The following is a 20,028-nucleotide window of genomic DNA, read 5'->3' as shown; positions in this document are numbered from 1 at the left end:
AGTTCTTGTACAATGTTGCTGAAGACTGCAATATTCTATCTCCTCACAATCAGAAAATAATGTTTGAAACTCCCTAACAATAAGAGCCACCCTAATACCATCTACATCTGGAGATGGCCATAAGGTTTAGCCACAAACATTTTTGTCTTCCTAAACTGTGCAATGATAACAATGAAAATAGCGCCAACTAGCCCCAGGCTCCTTTACTGCTTCGAATCAAATAGGTTGAATTTATTTATTGAAAATCTGGTTCGAATCAGGAACGATTTTTAATTTTTTTAGAGCGGGTTTGGTCGGGTTCGGATTCTTTTTCATGCCCGGGTACGCGTATTGTATTTTTATAAAGTTTGGGTACGGGTCGGGTTTGGGTAAGCCTACAAAAATAATATTCGGATTCGGGTCGGGTCTGGGTACGAAAAATGCCATACCCGCCCATCTCTAGTACCGATCTCTTGGTTAGGCGGGAAAAGTCTTACAGAGAATAATCGGAAATAGAAAATATTGGGTTCAATTCCCGATTCTATCAAGTATCTTCCCGGAATGGAGATTTTATTGATGGACCCTGGTTATTGGTGAAATATTCGAAATGTATCTGGTTACGTTCATTTGAAGGATTGGCTATGTCTGCTAATTGAACCAGTCCGTTTGTTTTTGTTAACTAGTTTTGTTATGAATCAAAATATATATTATCGTTTAGATAAATCGTTCAGCTCACACCTTTGAGGGGGTATGAGGTGGGACCATCATCATCATCCTACCTTGCGTGCGAATGAAGTACTGCAAACCGGCTACTGAAAACAGTGGTTCGATAGCAAGTCTGTACAGCTTTATCCGAAGCCGATGTCGACAATAATAAAAACAAAAATGTAAAGGCACACAAAAACAGCGTAAACAATCAGAAGCAGTGTAAGCAGAATTAATCGAGCTATTAAAAAAATCATTTTTCTAACGTAGAGAATAATCAAGTAGATCTTCAGGTACTGTTCTGGTGGCCACAATGATCTGTAACGTACCGAATTTGCTCGCAAACAATACAAAAATATTTTGCTGGATGACAGACTTGTGCGAAATCTGCTCGCATCAATGTTCATCAACCGAAACCCGACAAAACTTAACGTAAGATGGCATTTCATTGCACTAATGCCGAGTATAAAGGAAACAGCCGTATGAAAGCAAGAATAATTTCTAGATGATACATATCGCCGTCCATTTTCTGTTGCCGAGAGACACGGATAAATAAACCATTTTGGAATTTACCAAGGCCGTTACAAAGTACGCTAGCTCGAAATAACTTCTGCTGTCTATTGAACTACGTTTTTCGCCCTTTTCTGTGACACCATGTTCGTAATGACCTACTTGTTTATTGTCTGGTTAGAAAAGTTAAAATATCGAAAATAACTTCTGTCATTCTCAGTTTCGCAATTTACACGTTACAACATACACTGATTTTGTACATTGCCCATTTTCACTCCATGTGTTTAGATTTTTCGATTTGATTGTTTGATTTCTTTACGACCAAGCCAACAAACTTTACGATCTACTGCAAACCTTCTCTTGTCACCTAGCCAAATATTCTATAGCTATTTTTATTCTCAAACAGTACCGCCCGTCCTGTATGACTCCATGTGAAGCTGCCGATAGCAGCAAACATCCCGACAAGTACCTAGCTATTGTACAGCGATCGTTCAAGGGGAACATCAAAATCACACATACCCTGAGCTATCAAATCCTTATCCAGCAATCTCTGCCAGCAGCCGTGGCAGTAAAAAAAACAAACTCTCCTAGAATCATCTAGAGGCAAATTCTGGCGGATTTTGAAGCCGACTGCAGCCAGTGATTGAAGATGACGAGCACCCCATTATCGTGTCGGATTGAACGTTGCTCGTAAATAGCATCCACGCAATGCCGGAGCCCGTCACGTCGCACAAGTTTTTCGCGTAATTGAGAGATAAGTTGCATCTCCCCATTCGCCCGGGCGAATGGCACAGAAAATCTGCGTATTTATTATTGGCTGCTTGTTATGCCGGTTCAACGGCGAATGTGCCACCGACAGTCTGGTTGAAGCAATCTTGTTGTGATTTCCGCGCGCAGTCTTTCGGGTCGTAAAGTTTCGTTCAATTGCTGTGAAAATGTAACAAATTGCTTCACCGGATTGAATGGTGATTTCCAGTCAAATCGAATTCTTAATCAAGATAGTATCGAACCGTAGCAAATTGACAGATCGATTGTTGAGAATTCTTCACAATGTCTCTAAGAATCGTGAAACTTATAAAATATGTGGTAGTATGCAATCAATTTTGTGAATTATTACAAAAACGGCTTTTCAAGATAAATGTGGTAAATTGTATTGTTCAATTTTCAAATTTTGGGAAAGCAACGTTGAACAACACTCTTATGAAAGTTATCAACTCCTCTATAATAATCCCTTGTTATCCCGCGTTTGCTTCAATAGTTCCGGGTGCCAAGCGTCAGTCGGTGGATTTAGGGTTGATTTACCACTCGCCGAACACTTGTCAGATTGCAAACAATGAAAATAGCGCACGTGAGATTCGATATCGCCTAAAAACGAAGGTGCTCCAGAAAATCAAATTTACTCGCATTCGAGTTGGTTGGCTCGATGTTGCATTTGAAGTGACACTCGAGCGCTAACGATTTGCAGTTCCGACGATGGGAAAGCATCCACCGCACGGAATAAAAATAGGTTAAAACCGGAGGGTTCTGTTCGGTAATTCAATTAGCAGGTTTTTGATGTTTCATCGACTCGAATTTCCCATGCGATTCCGCCGCCATCCGCGCTGTCAAAGTGGATGCAGACGGCCACTTGTCATGACAATGGCTCCCGGTGGAATCGGTGTTGATGTGCATTAATAAATCGTTTACGCAAAAATAAAAAAGTAGCATATAAACAAAATTAATTGCGATAATAGCAGCGCCAAAGTGGAAGTTGCCTCGTCAATTAAGCTCTGCGCAGAAACGTGAAGCACCCTTTTATGCAGCCGGACGACGGTGCGCCAATATTTGTTTAACGATTGAAATCCGGCCATTTCCGGTGCTTTTAGCTACTAACGGGATAAACGCAAAAGTGACGAGGATCGAACGCATAAAAAAATAACGTAACGCCCGCTGTCCAAGGGGTTAATTGATTCGATAGCGGAACATTTTTGCAAATCGAACAAAGAGATTTTTTCGGCTGACCGAATATGCAGTAGCACGTGGGAAAATTTGTCTATAATGTCGAATTGACAAAATGGAATTTTGATTTGATTAATTGTTCCCGGTCAGTGAATAATTTACGCTTGATTTATCTCACAGGATATTCATTTTGTCGGCACAATTTGGACTTTTCAAAGGACAATGACTAATAAATGCCCATTCATGATAATTTATTGTACCAATTTATTCGAAATTTTTATAAACGTCTGAATCATATTTTTGAATGGGGAAATTTTTGAAATACACTTAAATAAATTTCTGAATTTCACAAATGCATTCATAAACATCAGAAACTACAGACTACATACAGTCGCCTATCGCACAATTCCTTTACAATTTACATCGAAAATGTCCTCCAGGGCGACAAAAAATGAATCCGAATTGCCGCCTTACCACAATCAGGGGGTACTCGATCTCAATTAGCCAAATCAAGAATAGGTCACATTTTTACAAACAAGTTTTTCTCCCGCATTCGGCCAGTTCCCGGCGAAATTTTTTATCTTTCCACCCAATCACAAAACCCTAACAGGCCGTTGTTCGTTGATGGGTTTTGCATATGTGGAAACGAAAAAGAAAAAAAAAACGATTCCCTTACACGTATGCATCACAAGAGTCCAACCCCTGCGGTAACGAAGTGAAAGTGGTGCAGCATACCTTGCAGGGGCAATCTTTCTGCGCGCTCCGTATCCAGCAGTGTCCGTGATTGTTTTTATCTGTACATCCTGCCGATGCTTTCTTTCTCTTTGAAGCGTAGCCGTCAGGTGCACTGTTGGAAGTTGCCGAATTTCGTTGATTTGTCCGATTGTTCAAATATGTTGGAAGCATTTTTGTGTTTTTTATCGGTGCATTTTTTTCTCGCTGTAACCGGTTCCCCGAAAGGGACAATTGCGAGATTGCAAGGATTGTGTTTTTTTTCTTTCTTTCGGAGCTCCCGTGTGTGTAGTATGTGCGGGGGAGCGGTAGTCCTTTGCATATCATCATCGTCCTCATGAGCAGCAACAGCAGTTCCACAGATTGATATGAGATTTATGCCTTCGGGCGATTTATGGGAGTGCAAACAACTGCTGCTACTGCAATCGTAGTTGGATGGATTCCAGTCCGGACTCGGATGGTATTGGTGGTACGTGAGCAAAGATGTGATTTTTTCCCTTCGCAACCTTTACTGCGGCAACACGGGGTAACACATGTAAGTGATGTAAATTGCTGATAGTCAGCCAGCAATGCAATGGTCGGAGTTTCTGTTTCTGTCCTTTTGATCCACCACCACACCACAAGGGGGTTCGCAGTAATTGAGTGTGCTTTTTTCCGAGCCTTCGCAGGGCTCCGATAAAACTAACAAGCCAAAAGTCCATTTAGTAGCATTGCAGGACAAAATGATTCAATCTCACAGCTGGTAGAGGGGACGAAACTTCAAAGCAGATTGGACAGTACGAGATTGGAACTGTAAAGCGATTTTTCATTGGCCTTATTTACATTGCTGTGTTTATCATTCTAAATGCAATTGATATTTTTCGATGTTTGCATGGAATATGTAAATTTTATTCAAATATACCACTAATAATAATGACAATGATAATTATAATTTCAGTTCGGATTTCAGTTTAGTTTTATCGTGGTTTAATAAAATTGAATATCTTTAAAACTGAAAGCGACTTGCTTAGACAGATTCGAGCTTTCGTTTTCTTAGGGATGAAAAGCTTGGGATGAGTTTGTGGGTTCACCTTCCGTTCTCCGCGTTTTCCCACTCCCATCCACTACCACTTAGTCAACGAATGCGCTCGGATCAGTCACCTTGTATTTCGGGCATTTCTCCGTTGATAGCATTCCATGTCCTCAGACAGAGTGATGCAGATGGGAATCATCCCGGCAATTATGCATACCGCTTCCGACGATATCGTTCTGTACGCACTCGCGACACGAACAGCAGTTAGGCGGAACGTGCTTATCAACTTCGTCCGGTTTCGCTTTGAGTTCAGTGCAGCAGCACAGGCCGGTACGCCATGCCTCAGTATTGAGGGTAGGGTTCGTCGCGGTGCGGATGTGGGCGGTAAATGGATAGTCCGCACCGCAACCGCAAAGAAATATTAAAACCGCACCGCTTACCGCAACCGCATTGCATTTACCGCACCGCACCGCGCGGTAATGCGGTAAATGCGGTAAAAATCATGTATTTTAAAAATTGCGCTGAAAAATTATTCATTTGTTTTGTATAGCCATATAGTAAAATGTTATTCTTATTTTCACTAAAATAACCTTTGACGGACTCCTCAGAATGGAACATTTATGAAAATATTCAACTTTGCAAGTTATATTAAGAGCGGTAAGGGATTTGGCGTGAAAAAAACACTTTTTCTCGATATTTTTAAACTTTGCGTGAAGCGAACTGTTCAAAACTTTTGTACATTATAGTGTATCATTTCAATAACATACTGTAATTTTTCCATGCAAAAATATCGACAAACGACTCGGTGACGAAGCTTTTTGTATAACGTCTCTGGAAAAACATGATTTTCGGTGTTACCTGCCATTCAAAAACTACTTAACCGATTTCTTTTAAACTTTGTATACAGATTCTATGTAAAAATATCTAACCCCTACGTTAAAGTTTCGAGATAAATTTTCAATTAAGGCAAAAGCTGTCCAAACTATGCAAAATTTAGCATCTGGGCTAACTTTAACACTTGTCACAATATGAAGGGAGACTTTGAGAAACACAAAAAAAATTGCAATGCCCTACATTAACTTCGAAAGCATTACTTTCAAAAAGTTACAAAATACTCCTAACTGAAAAATATTATTTGTTTATTTGGTAGAAAATATTCCCAGTTGGACGAACAATAAACGCACGCGAAAAAAAATTACTCCAAATTTGTTTTGGTTTGATGTCGTTGGTTTGATGATGATAATGACATTCTTTGGATTGTTTTTAAGTCTTGGTATTATTATTTCATCTTTAAGTTCTCCAAATTAATCAAAATTCACAGTTGAGAAAATGTCATCGGAAACGATTCATTATTCCACGATTGCCAAGAGGAATAAGGAGAAATGATGCATTTTGTAATTAGATTTGACAGTAAAATTCAATTGTTTTTCAATGATTGAATTTTGCGTTTTATGTATTTGAAAAGGTTCGTTTGTAATTTTTTCTTTGAAGTATAAAATAAATAGTTTTCAAAATAAGTCGTAAAAATAATAGTGCCAAATTATATTGGACACAGCTTATAGATTTTATTTCTTATTAACAGTATGTTTTATCACATTAGAATGACCAAAATGTAAAAAATCTAGTAGCGATAGGTCGAATACAGATTATATTCGGATTTCTTTTCAAATCATTGTCAAGTCAAAAGAAATTAGAGCAATTATCATCATGTTTCTCCATTGTAGGTTAATAAATAAAACTCGAACGTTCTGACAAAGAGCTGTTCCTAATAATGACATTGCTAAGCATACGTTCAGAAAATTAATCTAGTTGCGTCCTTCTCTAATGGTAAAAGTCAGTTTTAATTCACTTTTAAATGCAGACTTTATCAATTTTTTTGAAAAGCGGTTGCGGTAACACCGCGCGGTAAGGGCTCATTTCCCGCACCGCATCCGCGGGAAAAAGTGTCTCACCGCACCGCAGTTTTTGCGGTGCGGGTGCGGTAAATACCGCGCGGATGCGGTAATTACCGCAACCGCGACGAACCCTAATTGAGGGTGAGACACCCGGCAGCAAACGTCTCGTGCTGCCTCTTGCTACTCCGTTATTCAGCATGATCCTTGCCAATGCGTTAGTTGTCCTCGCAGCCTTCTCACATACATAGTCCACATGGCTGTGGAAATTTAACCGATCGTCGAACATCCCACCCAGTTGCTTCGGCGCACGCATCGATGAGATGGGTGGTTCCCCGACGATGATCGCGATACGGTGGTTTTTTTTACGATTGCGGACCAGCTTCGGTCTTGTAGTGAGCCAGCTGCAACTTGACTTCAGCCATCCAGGTTTCCACGTTGTCTATTGTCTCTACCGTCAACATCTCCACCTCCTCAAGAATCTCGCCGTTTATCTTCAGGACGACATCATCTGTAAAGCCGACGATCTCCCCGGGGCAGTTCTACTGTTAACACTCCGTTGTACATTATATTCCAGAGCGTTGGGCCGAGTATAGAGCCCTGAGGTACTTCTGCAGTGATCCTAATGGACCTCTGCCCCATGTTCGTATCTTTACAGTACCTTGCATAGATAGTCGGGAATCCGCATTCTGTGCAGCGCTACGGCAATCGCCCCCCATTGGCACTGTTGAACGCGTTCTTCACGTCCATCGTTACCACGGCGCAGTAGCGATTAGCCCTTCTCTTTTGCTTCGTTGCTTTATCCGCGCTCGCGATGATTGTGCGTATGGCCACCTACGATATCCCTTTCCGGAACCCGAATTTCCTCTGCGATAGTCCGTTTTCACTTTCAGCGTAGATCGTCAGCCTGGTGAGGATGACCCTCTCCAGAAGTTTACCAAGAGTATCCAGCACGCCGATGGATCATCTGGTGGTTTTCCTAGTTTTGGCAGCAACACCAGCTTTTGGATCTTCCATCTATCCGGCAAGTAGCCATCGTCAATGCATTTCTGTAGGACTATAGAGTACATGTCCGGAAATGCCAGGATCGTGATCTTCAGTGTCACGTTGGAGATACCATCTGGTCCGGGAGCTTTCTTCGCTTTCGGCCCTTTTGCTACTATAAGGAGCTCGTCGTAAGAAACTCGACTGTCACCAGCATTTCCTCCGTTTGCACCAGCGTACGGTGTAGGCGGCCATGCGGGCTTCGGGAAAAGATCCTCAACGATAGCGCACATTGCGACTGGCGTCATTGGATCATTGATCCTGGCCATAAATACGATAAGCATAGCCCCAAGGGTTAGCGTCTACTGTTTAACTGTTTTGTATATTTGATTTTACCTTGATCCCATGGTTGGAATAAGTAACAATATTTTCAATTTCAATGTGCTTTTGTGGTCGAATTGTCCCAACTCTTTCGACTCCAATCAGTTTTACTGTGAACGTGGTAATAATAAAAGGAATTACCAATGTTTTTTGACTGAACACTGTTCACTTTTGAAATTACTACAAGCGTGGTAATGTTTGCGTGGTGATAATGTATTTGCAAAATTTGCATCCACCATATTGTGAAAAAACCATTTTCTCTGCATTCATGCAATTTTCCCCGTTCTTTTCGCTTGAAGTTTTTTGAAGATAAAGTCGAATAAAGTGAAGATAATTGATTATCGACTGCGACACGGATGCGTAATTCTCATTGGTAAGTAAAACATTAGTAAATTCTGACACTAGCCCAAATGCCAAAATTTTCTTAATATATTTCCCATCCTCTAGATGTCAATAAAAATCCAGAGCTTTATGAAGCGATTTCACATTGTCAGAAACTGGAACAATCTCCAGACAGAATTTATGTATGGAGGATGACCTGCTTATTTGTTTGCATTTTAAAAGAAATGTAAAGCTTTCAAACTGATGTGAACGTTGTAGGTAAGAACTACTACTAATAATATTAAATTTAACAATTGAGATATGTAAAATTCAAAAAATTAATAAATCATGCCTTGATAGAATTAAAAAAATAAAACTTTTCTGATGTAACTAAAAGAAATTCCATATACTATTATTACTATAACATGGTAAACTTCAGTAGTAACTATAATCAGCTAGAACTTTTTAAAACAACCATACACATGGTAATTTTAACCATATAGTGTAATTAGAGGTATGTAGTAAAAATTACTATTGTATTACCATGAAATAGTAATAAATACCATATCCTTATATCGGAATGGTTATGGTACAAATGACAGGAATAATATTCACGTTAAGCATGGTACATTATCTACCAAAATTCACTGGTACACCCTTTTTAATTTAAACCCCCAATATAGTAATAATTGCCATGATCTTCGTTTCAGTGTAGTGATCACGAAGCCTTCGTGTGTGTGGTGGATAGTGCAGGGATGGCGGCAATCCAAGAAATGGGTGGTTTCCCTGTCCAAAAGGTGGTGGATAATGCCATTTCTTGGATTGCCGCCATCCCTGCACTATCCACCACCTTGTTACCGATATCGGGAGGAAAGCGATACGGCTCTGCAATAATTGCAACGTCGCACTTCGTTTCTGTTGTCGACTACCACAACAGTTGGTGTGCAATGTTGCAATGATTTGGCATTTGAAACCTCCCGTCGTTAGATCGTTTCAGTGCTCCGGTTTACAGATCATGCACCTTGGTTGCTTCGTGCGGTCTCTAGCAACGTGCCCCTTTCCTCTGCATTCTCTACACAGTGCAGACCTGTTCGGGCTCTTGCAGTTCTTCGGCAGATGTCCGAGATCAAAGTACCTGAAGCATCGCTCCATTTGTTTGGTAACTCGCGGAGCCCCCGACCATCCGATTTTGCTAGCTTGTTGGCAACGGCCACCGGCAAACGAATCGCTGCCGTTTGAGTGCCTCCAATTTCCAAATCCAGACAGTCGCCGGTACTTCTAGTTTGCGTTGCTCGAACAGTGCACCCTTCAGTTCTTCTACGATCGTTATCTCCTCTAGACCCTTGCACTCGACTACGGCTTCCTGCGACAGGGCTCTCACGTTCGCTTCTCTGCGCAAGGATTTAGCAACGAGCTCGTGGTAGGTCGAGCTCTTGACGGAAAGATCCTTCTTCACCTCGAAGATCATCTCGCCTTTCTGGGTGCGCCTCGTTCTAACAGCGTTCTCTCTCGACCCCCTTAGCTCTGGGTCCTCCCCAACCCACCTTCGCTGTGATGATCAATGTATCTCCCTTTGACGCCTTTTGATGAGCCGAAGGTTTTCCTTTCTTTTGTCTACTAGTGAGGTTCTTGTCCTCTTTGCAGTCACGAAAACTGGCGTGGACTCCACTCCAATCTGCTTCTTCTTACCCTGCGTGGTGGGGAAGTGGAAGACAGTAATCTTAGATGACGCCAATGCTCGCTCAGCTACATCAGCCCTCCGCGTTGCCCTGTCGTATTCCTTCACGGCAGACACTAACGCCTTTCCGATTCTGAGAACCATCTTCTTAATGTCCTTATGGACATTGTTCCTCGTGTCCACAAAATTGTGGAGCTCCTCCACCAAGTACTTCGCTGCCACTACTTTTGGCTTCTACTGGGTGTCTACAGAAGTCTAAGTCACGCGCGCCCAAATCAGATAGAGACTATCCTCAAATTGATATAGCGACCAGGACAAACAGCTTATCGGGTTGAATTTAAGCTTTTGGACATTCGTTGTGATCAGGGCCTGGAATTAATGTTAGAGCTGTTTTGGCTTTGCTCGGCAATATGGCGCATTACGGTTATCGCTGCGATGGTGGTAAAAACGGAGTTAGTTTGTTGGGAGTGGCCTTGATGATTTTCTCTGATGTGACAAGAATTCGGAGTCTATTCCCGATCAATCTAGGATATTCCCAGGTGGGAGTTTCTCTTGATTGCCTTGGGTTAGTGGTAGATTAGTCTGGGGTCTGATGTTGATTATATAAATCGGCTTGGCTCTGCACTGCCTTCAAACTTGCTGTTATCCACGATTGTATGTGGTAGAAGCGATGGCTTGGTCAGGCGGGAGGTGTCTTGCTTGCTATTATCGAAAATTGAGGATATTGATTGGGTTCAATTCCGGATTCCATCAAGCATCGTCCCGGGATGGAAATTTTCTTGACGGACTATGGTTGTTTGCGAATTATTTGAAGCCTATTTTGTTGCGGTCTTTTGAAGGAAAATCTATGTCTGAACATTTAACCATGCGTAAAAATATCAACTATCTATTAGATAAATCGTTCAGCTCACACCTTTGTAGGGGTATGAGGTGAAACCATTATTATCATATCATCCCACTCTGCTCTAGTTCTTTCCAAATAACTTTAGCTGCTGTTAGTGATGGTGACCTCACCAAACCACTTCTGGCGAACGGATTCGCCGCGCCTGTTCCGTATGTGTATGTTTTTTCCATTTTATTGAGTCCCAGCTCCGGGCCGCTATCTTCACTCGTTGTACGTAGTCTTCTCTTGTGATCCCATGATCTTTGCAGCAGGAAGGTCATACTAGCGCTGACACTGTCCTTCATGGGGAGTAGTGCATCCGAACCTAACATCACCAACTAAATGGTGATGAGTTTTGAACGTACCCGGAGACCTGTCAGGATTTTGTCGGAACGGAGGCAGCCGTGCTGTTAGCCCACTCACCATTTCAAGTCGGTGTCATCCTTCATTACTTAGGGAGTAGAACAGTACCTATGTTCGCCAAAACTAACTTACCGTTCGGGCTAGAGCCGTCTCCACTCCACTCGTTACATTGCAATTTATCGCCAGCCTCGCAGTCTTCGAAGGGTCCGCAGGTCGTCCTTTATTTGGTCGACCCACCGTGCTCATCTGTGCGCCCCGTCTTCTTGTTCCTGTAGCCCTCAAGAACCATCTTTACCGGGTCGTCATCCGACATTCTTTCGACGTGTCCAGCCCACCGCAAACGTCCTATTATTGCGATATGCGCGATGGATTGTTCTACCAGCAGCTGATGCAACTCATGGTTCATTCGCCTGCGCTACGTTCCGTCACCATAGATGGTACGCAACACCTTTCGTTCGGAAACTCCTAGGGCGCGTTGGTCTTCCACGGGCATAGTCCAGGGCTCGTAGCCGTAGAGGACCACCGGTCTAATCAGCATCTTGTAGATAATCAACTTCATGCGGCGGCTAATTTTGTTCGCCCGGAACGTCCTCCGGAGTCCAAAGTAGGCACGATTTCCCGCCAAGATCCGTCTCTGAATTTCTCGTCTGGTGTCATTGTCGGCGGTTACCAGTGAGCCCAAATACACGAATTCGTCGACCATCTCGATTTTGTCACCGTCAATTCGAACTCGGGATGGGAGGTTCACATTGTCGTCTCTAGAACCTCTTCCTCTCATGTACTTTCAACCAAAAGTCGCCGTGATCCGTGTCCTGTCCGTTGACGTTTGCCATGGACAGTATGCCATAATCAGGATGGTTTTAGCGTCGATCCTGGTGTGCCAGTTGGTACTCCATTTGGGATAGGGTGCTTTTATTGCTAAGATCTTAGATTACTGAAATCTTAGAATCTGAGCAGAAGCGGCACAGACTCGCTTCGTCGGAGCTGCTATCGGAGTTATGGTTTTTTTAGAGGTTTACCAGAGCCCAATCCAAACCACACCATATCCTAGCAAGACTTCCCTACTCGCAGTACGTCCGGGGGGGGGTCAAGTCTCTCCATGTTCCCATATATGACATTTTGAGCGAATGCAGTAAGCGTTGCAATGCTCGAAATTCATTTCATTTATTTAGTTCAACATCAATTTCATGATAACACTGAATTAACAATTTGCCTCCACAATACTCTACGAGAAGCTCAACGCATCCCGCAAAGGCTTCGTGCCGCAAGCCGAAATATTTAAGGATAATGACGGGAGCCTGCTGACGGACAACCGTGAGGTGATCGAAAGGTGGAAGCAGCACTTCGACGAGCACCTGAACGGCGAGGAGAATGTAGATACAGATGACCAAAGCAACGGAGGATTTGACTATGTCAGTGCAGTTGAGGACGGGAATTAACAAACTCCCACGTTGAGGGAAGTTAAGAAAGCCATCCAACAGCTCAAGAACAACAAAGCAGCTGGCAAAGATGGTATCGCAGCAAAACTCATCAAGTTGGGCCCGGAAAAGTTGGACACTTGTCTGCCCCGGTTAGTAGTCAGGATCTGGGAAACCGAACAGCTACCGGAGGAGTGGAAAGAAGGGGTGATCTGCCCTATTCACAAAAAAGGCGACCATTTGGAGTGAGAGAACTTCCGAGCGATCACCATTTTGAATGCCGCCTACAAAGATCTATCCCATATCATCTTCCGTCGTCTATCACCTAAAGTAAATGAGTTCGTGGGAAGTTATCAAGCCGGCTTCATCGATGGCCGGTCGACAACGGACCAGATCTTCACCGTACGGCAAATTTTCCAGAAATGCCGTGAATACCAGCTCCCAACGCATCACCTGTTCATCGACTTCAAGGCGGCATACGACAATATCGACCGCGTAGAGTTATGGAAAATCTTGGACGAAAACAGCTTTCCCGGGAAGCTGTCTCTACTGATCAAAGCAACGATGGACGATGTACAAAACAGCGTAAGGATTTCGGGTGAACTTTCCAGTCCATTCGAATCTCGACGGGGGCTGAGACAAGGTGATGGACTCTAGTGTCTACTATTCAACATCGCCCTGGAAGGTCTGATGCGACGAGCTGGGCTCAACAGCCGGGGCACGATCTTCGCGAAATCCGGCCAATTTGTATGCTTCGCGGACGACATGGATATCATCGCCCGAACATTTGGAACCGTGGCAGACCTGTACACCTGCCTGAAATGCGAAGCGCGAAGGTTGGACTGGTGGTTAATGCGTCCAAAACAAAGTATATGCTGGTAGGCGGAACCGAAAACGACAGGATCTGGCTAGGAAACAGCTTTGTGATTCCGACGGGGATACCTTCAAGATAGTGGAGGATTTTGTCTACCTAGGATCCTTATTAACGTTTGACAATAACGTGAGCCGTGAAATCCGAAGACGCATCATCAGTGGAAGTCGGGCCTACTATGGGCTCCAGAAGAAACTGCGGTCAAGAAAGATGCACCACCGCGCCAAATGCACCATGACCATGTACAAAACGCTTATAAGACCGGCGGTTCTCTACGGGCACGAGAGTTGGACCATGCTCGAGGAGGACCTGCAAGCACTAGGAGTGGTTGGTGCTAAGGACGATCTTCGGCGGTGTGCAGGCGAACGGTGTGTGGCAGCGAAGGATGAACCACGAGCTCGCTGCACTCTATGGCGAACCCAGTATCCAAAAGGTGGCCAAAGTTGGAAGGATACGGTGGGCAGGGCATGTTGCAAGAATGCCGGAGAACAATCCTGCAAAGATGGTGTTCGCTAATGATCCGGTTGGTACAAAAAGGCGAGGATCTCAGAGAGCACGATGGGCGGACCAGATTTGGCGGAACGTGATTTGGCGAGTGTTGGGCGTAACCGACGTTGGAGAGCTACAGCTACAAATCGAGTAGCTGGTAGAACTTCCGTGTATCTTAAGAATGGCACAGCAGTTCCATTTCCTCGCTCTCCGCTTCTTCCAGGCGGCGTTTTTTTTTCTCCCGGAAGAGGCGTGTCTGCTGCCTCCGCTTCTGTTTGTATCGTTCCACATTCTGTCGGGTCCCATGGTGCAGCATGACCGCTCGCGCTGCTTTCTTCTCCTCCAAAACCGCTCTGCACTCCTCGTCGAACCAATCGTTCCATCGTCTCCGTTCATCGTATCCGACAATGTCCTCAGCTACGCTGTTGATGACTGCTTTTACTATTCTCCAGCAGTCCTCTAGAGGGGCCACGTAGAACTCTCTCTCGTCCGACAACGCTGTCTCGAGATGCTGCGCGTATGCAGTGGCGACAACTGGTTGCTTCAGTTGCTCCAGATCGTACCGAGGCGGCCGTCGGTACCGTACATGATTAATGACGAATAGTTTTGGGCGCAATTTAACCATCACCAGCTAGTAGTCAGAGTCGATGTTAGCGCCACGATAGGTCCTGACGTCGATAATTTCGGAGAAGTGCCGTCCATCGATCAGGACGTGGTCGATTTGTGATTCCGTCTGAAGCGGTGATCTCCAGGTGTAACGATAAGGAAGGCTGCGCTGGAAGAAGGTGCTACGAATGGCCATGTTCTTGGAGGCGGTGAAATCAGTGAGTCGAAGGCCGTTCTCATTCGTCAGATGGTGAGCGCTGAACTTTCCAATCGTCGGTCTGAATTCCTCCTCCTGGCCTACCTGAGCGTTTAAGCCCCCAATGATGATCTTGACGTCGTGGTTTTGGCAGCGGTTGTATTCTCGTTCGAGCTGCGCGTAGAAAGCGCCTTTGTCATCATCGGTGCTTCTGGAGTGGGGGCTGTGCTGATGCTGAAGAAACGAGAACATCGGCGAGTACGCGGGTGCTCCCGATAGAGTTGAGAGATCTGCAGCTCCACGTTCCGAGCTTCCAATGGCTAGTCCCTTTTCGTCGCAGTGGTCGTCGCCATTGGTATCGGTTCGCATTCTTATCTTGTTGACTTTTCGCTGCAATTGGTTTTTTATGACTGGCTTGCAGGGCCTGACACCAACCCTCTAACTTTCCAGAGGACCATAGTGCACAGTTGAGCTTTGAGTCCTTCACTGGGACTCGAAAGATGATCAGCCGCCCCTAACATGGGGTACAGACGCTGTTTTTAACCGCTCCTCCTGGAGATCAGACGCTCAGGCGCTCAGACTTGCATCTGCAAACCCCCCCCCCCCCTTCTCTGTCAATCTACGACCAAAGTTCCCACCGGGGTTGGTTACCCGATCTTCCTTAAGGTTGCTCGTAGTTCCCGGCCAGTACCACGGGGAGGTAGGGATAGGAGTTGCAGGGAAGAGGCTCTGTGTTACGCATTACCCAGTCTTTACCGACCAAATTCTACTTATTAATTAACTTTCGCTTCTCCGTTTCGATTCTTAAGGTTCATTCTTGCCGACTTTTTCTGGTGAGAGCTTTACTTGTGCTGAAGGATTTCAGTCCGACTTCTATGCTTGAAGTTTGTATCCGATTTTTACCGCAAAATATTTTTAAAGCTGGTTTGACGAAGCATGTTCTGTCCTTGCGACCTTTATTTTCGGTCGCTCAATTTGGTAATAATCGTTCTATTCCATAAATGCACTACTACAATGAGATGAACACAATGGTGTCTACCCTATGGTATCAAGATTCAAAATTTTGCAGGGCCTGGTCGATGCACCCAAAAATAGCTTCGCTCCACAATGCACATGAAGGCGTAGTCGGATGTTCATTACCACAAGAAAAAGATAACTGCAAATTCCGCACAACCGCCCAGAGGAAAACCATCAATCACCAAGCAGCTCCATAATGACCACAATAACAGTGCTTTACGGCCACCTAATAAACACATTACGGAACAGATTAATGGTCCCCGCTCGCAGTAGTGGAACGAATTCCGATTACAGCAGTATCGTGCCCGGATCTGCTGGAAGAAAATTCTTCTCCGATATATCTATATATGCATGTATATGATATTCATCCACTGATCCGGTCCGACAGTCACGGAAACTACAGCCAATATAGCATTCGAAGAAAGAAGTAACAATAGTCAATTTAATTAATTTTATTATGGCCCATTTTGAGGTGGTTATTTTTCTGGTTAAACACAAAGGGTGAGTTGAGGAAGCTTTTCCACGATTTCCATCAGACTGATAGAGTCCTCTGCCGCCGGCGGGGCATGACGAGTGTCCAACAAAGGAAATTCCTTCCTGCCTGGGTGCATTGTGTGCGGGCTAAAGTATAGCGTAATATTATAGAACATAAAAAAATGATGTGTCACGCTACCTCCTTCACATAACTTGGCAGTGGCAGAGGCGCGCTAGACAGCAACAACAAGGACGTCAAGCGAATTGTTGATAAGGATCTGTTTCCTTTCTGGCTAGAAATGATACCAATATGGGTGTATTACCGTGTGGACATTCAGGTGTCATAACTTTGAAGAATTATGGACGTTAATTTTTTGTCATGTTTGGGAGAGTGAGGATTTGATAGCTAATGGATCGACGTCACGATGATTTATTTCAACGCGTGCTTGTGTTCGGTGGAATCTTTATCTGTTTGTTTTAAGTAGGCTCGATATTGTGTAATCAATTACTACTCTCTTGCTTTAGTATTTATAAACTGATGGTTGGATTTCTATGACTCATAGGCTAGCTCTATAACTTATCGTATTAAATATTTGTTCATTCTATAGATATCACAAACATACTAATTTAATAATGAAACCCTTAAAGGGATAAATCTTAATCCAACCATTGCGTTACATCCAATTAAGCTATCATTCGTGAGAATGCCATTCGCATATTGACATTCAATTTGTTTATATTTCATGACTAGAGAATGACTAGAAATTACTTTCGTGCAATATTGTTTCTGCAAGTTTGTGGTCTAAAATTATCATACGTTTACAACACCTAAATGTTTTTATTTGGTGATGGTAAAAAATAATTGTTCAGGATGTTTTCGGATAAGATTCTCGTCTTGTGGAAATTTTAAATGACACTCTTACTAAGAGAACAGAAACATCTAACTCTGCCATAATATCTAAATACTGGTCGCAGTGGTTCGTCTCCAACAAAAAAAACATCTAACTCGAAACATAATTGAAATTAGAACGATTGATCTAACATGTTATTTCCAGATTGACTATTCATGGTGATTAAAGGTTAAAATAGAACAAGGAACTGGTTACAAAGGATATCATCAGAAATATCTCTACATGCATTTTACTAAAAGTATCATGATTATATGCTGGAAACTCAAAACATTTTTATCGCGAAAAAAATCAAGGATACCCACGACGAACCATAACACAAATACGTGTTTGGGTTGGGTTTCAAAATATCTTAAATTAATTCAACAAAATCTAGAGGAAACATTTGCATAACAATACCGATTCTATCGTCGAGCTCCGAACGCTCACCGATGGCCAATTTGGCTATTTCCATTTTGATCAGAAGCTTCCTTCTTATACGAAAAGGATGCTTCAACAAAGAATGTGGACTAAAATAAAATATTTTATTGCAAACAATTTTTGTCACTGTATATCACCTCCTCTCCCTTTCCTAGTTTCCCACTCCAATTGGAACAAAATATTATTTCCTTCTATTCTGCTTCGACTACGCACGATGATACCTTACGTATAAACGATTCCGGATAGGAGGGTCTTGACCGAAGCGTACACACCGCTTTGCTTATCGGTGTTATTATTTATAATTTACGAATTTTCACAATTTATTGACACTATTATAAACACAATTTGCATAGATTTGCATACTAATAATAGCTGCTGATTTTTTTCTCTCTTTTCTCCCGCTCTCCAGTCGTCCGTCTGTCAGCATGTTTTAATCAAATTTTTGGCCGATTGGTCGCAAGGTACCACCACGGCGCAGTCCCCTAATCGTGATGGTGCACGCGGAGGAGGGTGAAATGTGAAACACCCGTAGCAAAGCGTACATTTCCTCTCCTAATTGATTGTGATAGTTTGACATTGTAATCAATTTTCGGTGGTTTTGAGGTTCCGTATCGCTCCGAGCTTGAGGAACATCAGTTTAAAAAATTCAAAATTCATTCACCCCAGCAGCAATGCGAAAACATTACCTCAAACAAGGAGTCAAGCGGAAAAATCAAGTGCAGGCGGATTCGGCTGCCACCCTTTTTTCAGAAAATCCTCACTGACAGATAATTTCAATCACGTCAAACTCGCATCTGGTACCGTTTTGTCGGTCCATGCTGCCAGTACGTATTAAAGTTGATGGGACTTCAAAATCCTCTGGCTTGACGGGAATTACAGGGAATTGATCCTTTGAATGAAGCTTGTATTGTCGGCGAGATTTATACAATTCGATGGTGATTCCATATGTTCGGTGGAAACGCATTTAAAGGCTAAATGTTTCGGTATCCACCTGCGAACAGTCCTGATGCGTCACGACGATGAGGAAATCTTAGAATTTATTGTAAAAAAATAGTCCAACCCTATTTTGCTTTCTTCTATAGAAAGGCTATGAATTAAGGACAATGCTTCTAGCACACACTCCAATCCAATTTAGTAGTTAGTTATTTCAGTAGGGTTACAACACACATCCTCGACACAATCTGTTTTCGACCATCCACACAACGTGGCAAATTCTGTATGACAGTAGGAAAGTTAGCTGTGGGTCGAGAATTACTGTTATTCCCCTACGAGGAAAATCTGGGCGGAAAACTTCAAACTGTCTGATTTACTCAGCCCTTTGGCTCCCTTGTGCCATTTAGTATCACTTCCTTGTTGAACTCCCGACATGTTCGCCAACTATTCGGTCTAGGTCCGACGATGCACCTAGCCTACTACGACGGAGCGTTCCTCGGCGAGATAAGTTCTTCCAAAACCGAGCCAACCAGCTAGGTGCCGAGGTCAGTTCAGTGATTCCGGTGGCGTAGGGTGTCCGGTTCGTTGGTGCCCCGACGACTATCTCACCAGTTTGTCGACCGCGTTCCACGTGTTTATGTCGCTTGTCATTTTGTAGACGACATTATTTGGGTTGAAGTCCGGTCCTCCCGGTCCAAGCAGGTTTTGGAGGGGCCATTTCTTGTGTTTTTCCGATCGTAATACTCGATATTCTCCACTAGGGTTGTGTAGATGGGAATCATCCCGGTGATAACGCATACTGCCTCCGACAATATAGCTCTGTACGCTCTCACGATTTGTCTGGCCAGCAACCGGAACGCCCCGTTTAGCTTGTCGTACTTCCGCTTGGTTTTCAGCGTAGTGCACCAGGTAGGAACCCCATATCGCAGTATCGATGGCGTGACATTAGAGAGCAGACGACGCGTGCTGCTTCTCGGACCACCGGAGTTTGGCATGATCCTCGCTATTGCATACATTGTTGTTGAAACTTAATCGGCCGTCTTCAGTGCACGTTTCGATGAAATCACGTGCTCTCCGACGACGATTTTTTTTACAATGGAGAAGACTTTTACGTCCTAGCCCAGTACACGTGCTATTGGTAGGTGTCCAAGCTACCGCACGGGGTGTACTGGGGGCGTGTCGGGCTCGAATGGTGACGCTGCCATTTATACCGACTAAACTTGATTGGGCTCCGCCATCGTTCCTCCCAGGAACTACCTCTCGGTATTACTTCTGGGGGGATGGCTGTACTTAATGTTCTCATTCACTCTCACTCACG

General features: G+C 43.6%; 1 protein-coding gene across 1 annotated transcript; it reads right to left on the bottom strand.

Annotated features, from left to right (window-relative positions):
* Positions 1-19,357: 19,357 nt before the first annotated feature.
* Positions 19,358-19,705, bottom strand: LOC131676038 (uncharacterized). Its single transcript, XM_058955166.1, has one exon. The coding sequence runs from the start codon at positions 19,703-19,705 to the stop codon at positions 19,358-19,360; it is 348 nt and encodes a 115-aa protein (XP_058811149.1).
* Positions 19,706-20,028: the final 323 nt, after the last annotated feature.

Source organism: Topomyia yanbarensis, chromosome 1 (genome assembly GCF_030247195.1).
Source record: "Topomyia yanbarensis strain Yona2022 chromosome 1, ASM3024719v1, whole genome shotgun sequence".
Classification (NCBI taxonomy): domain Eukaryota; kingdom Metazoa; phylum Arthropoda; class Insecta; order Diptera; family Culicidae; genus Topomyia; species Topomyia yanbarensis.
This window is presented reverse-complemented; position numbering and strand designations above follow the sequence as displayed.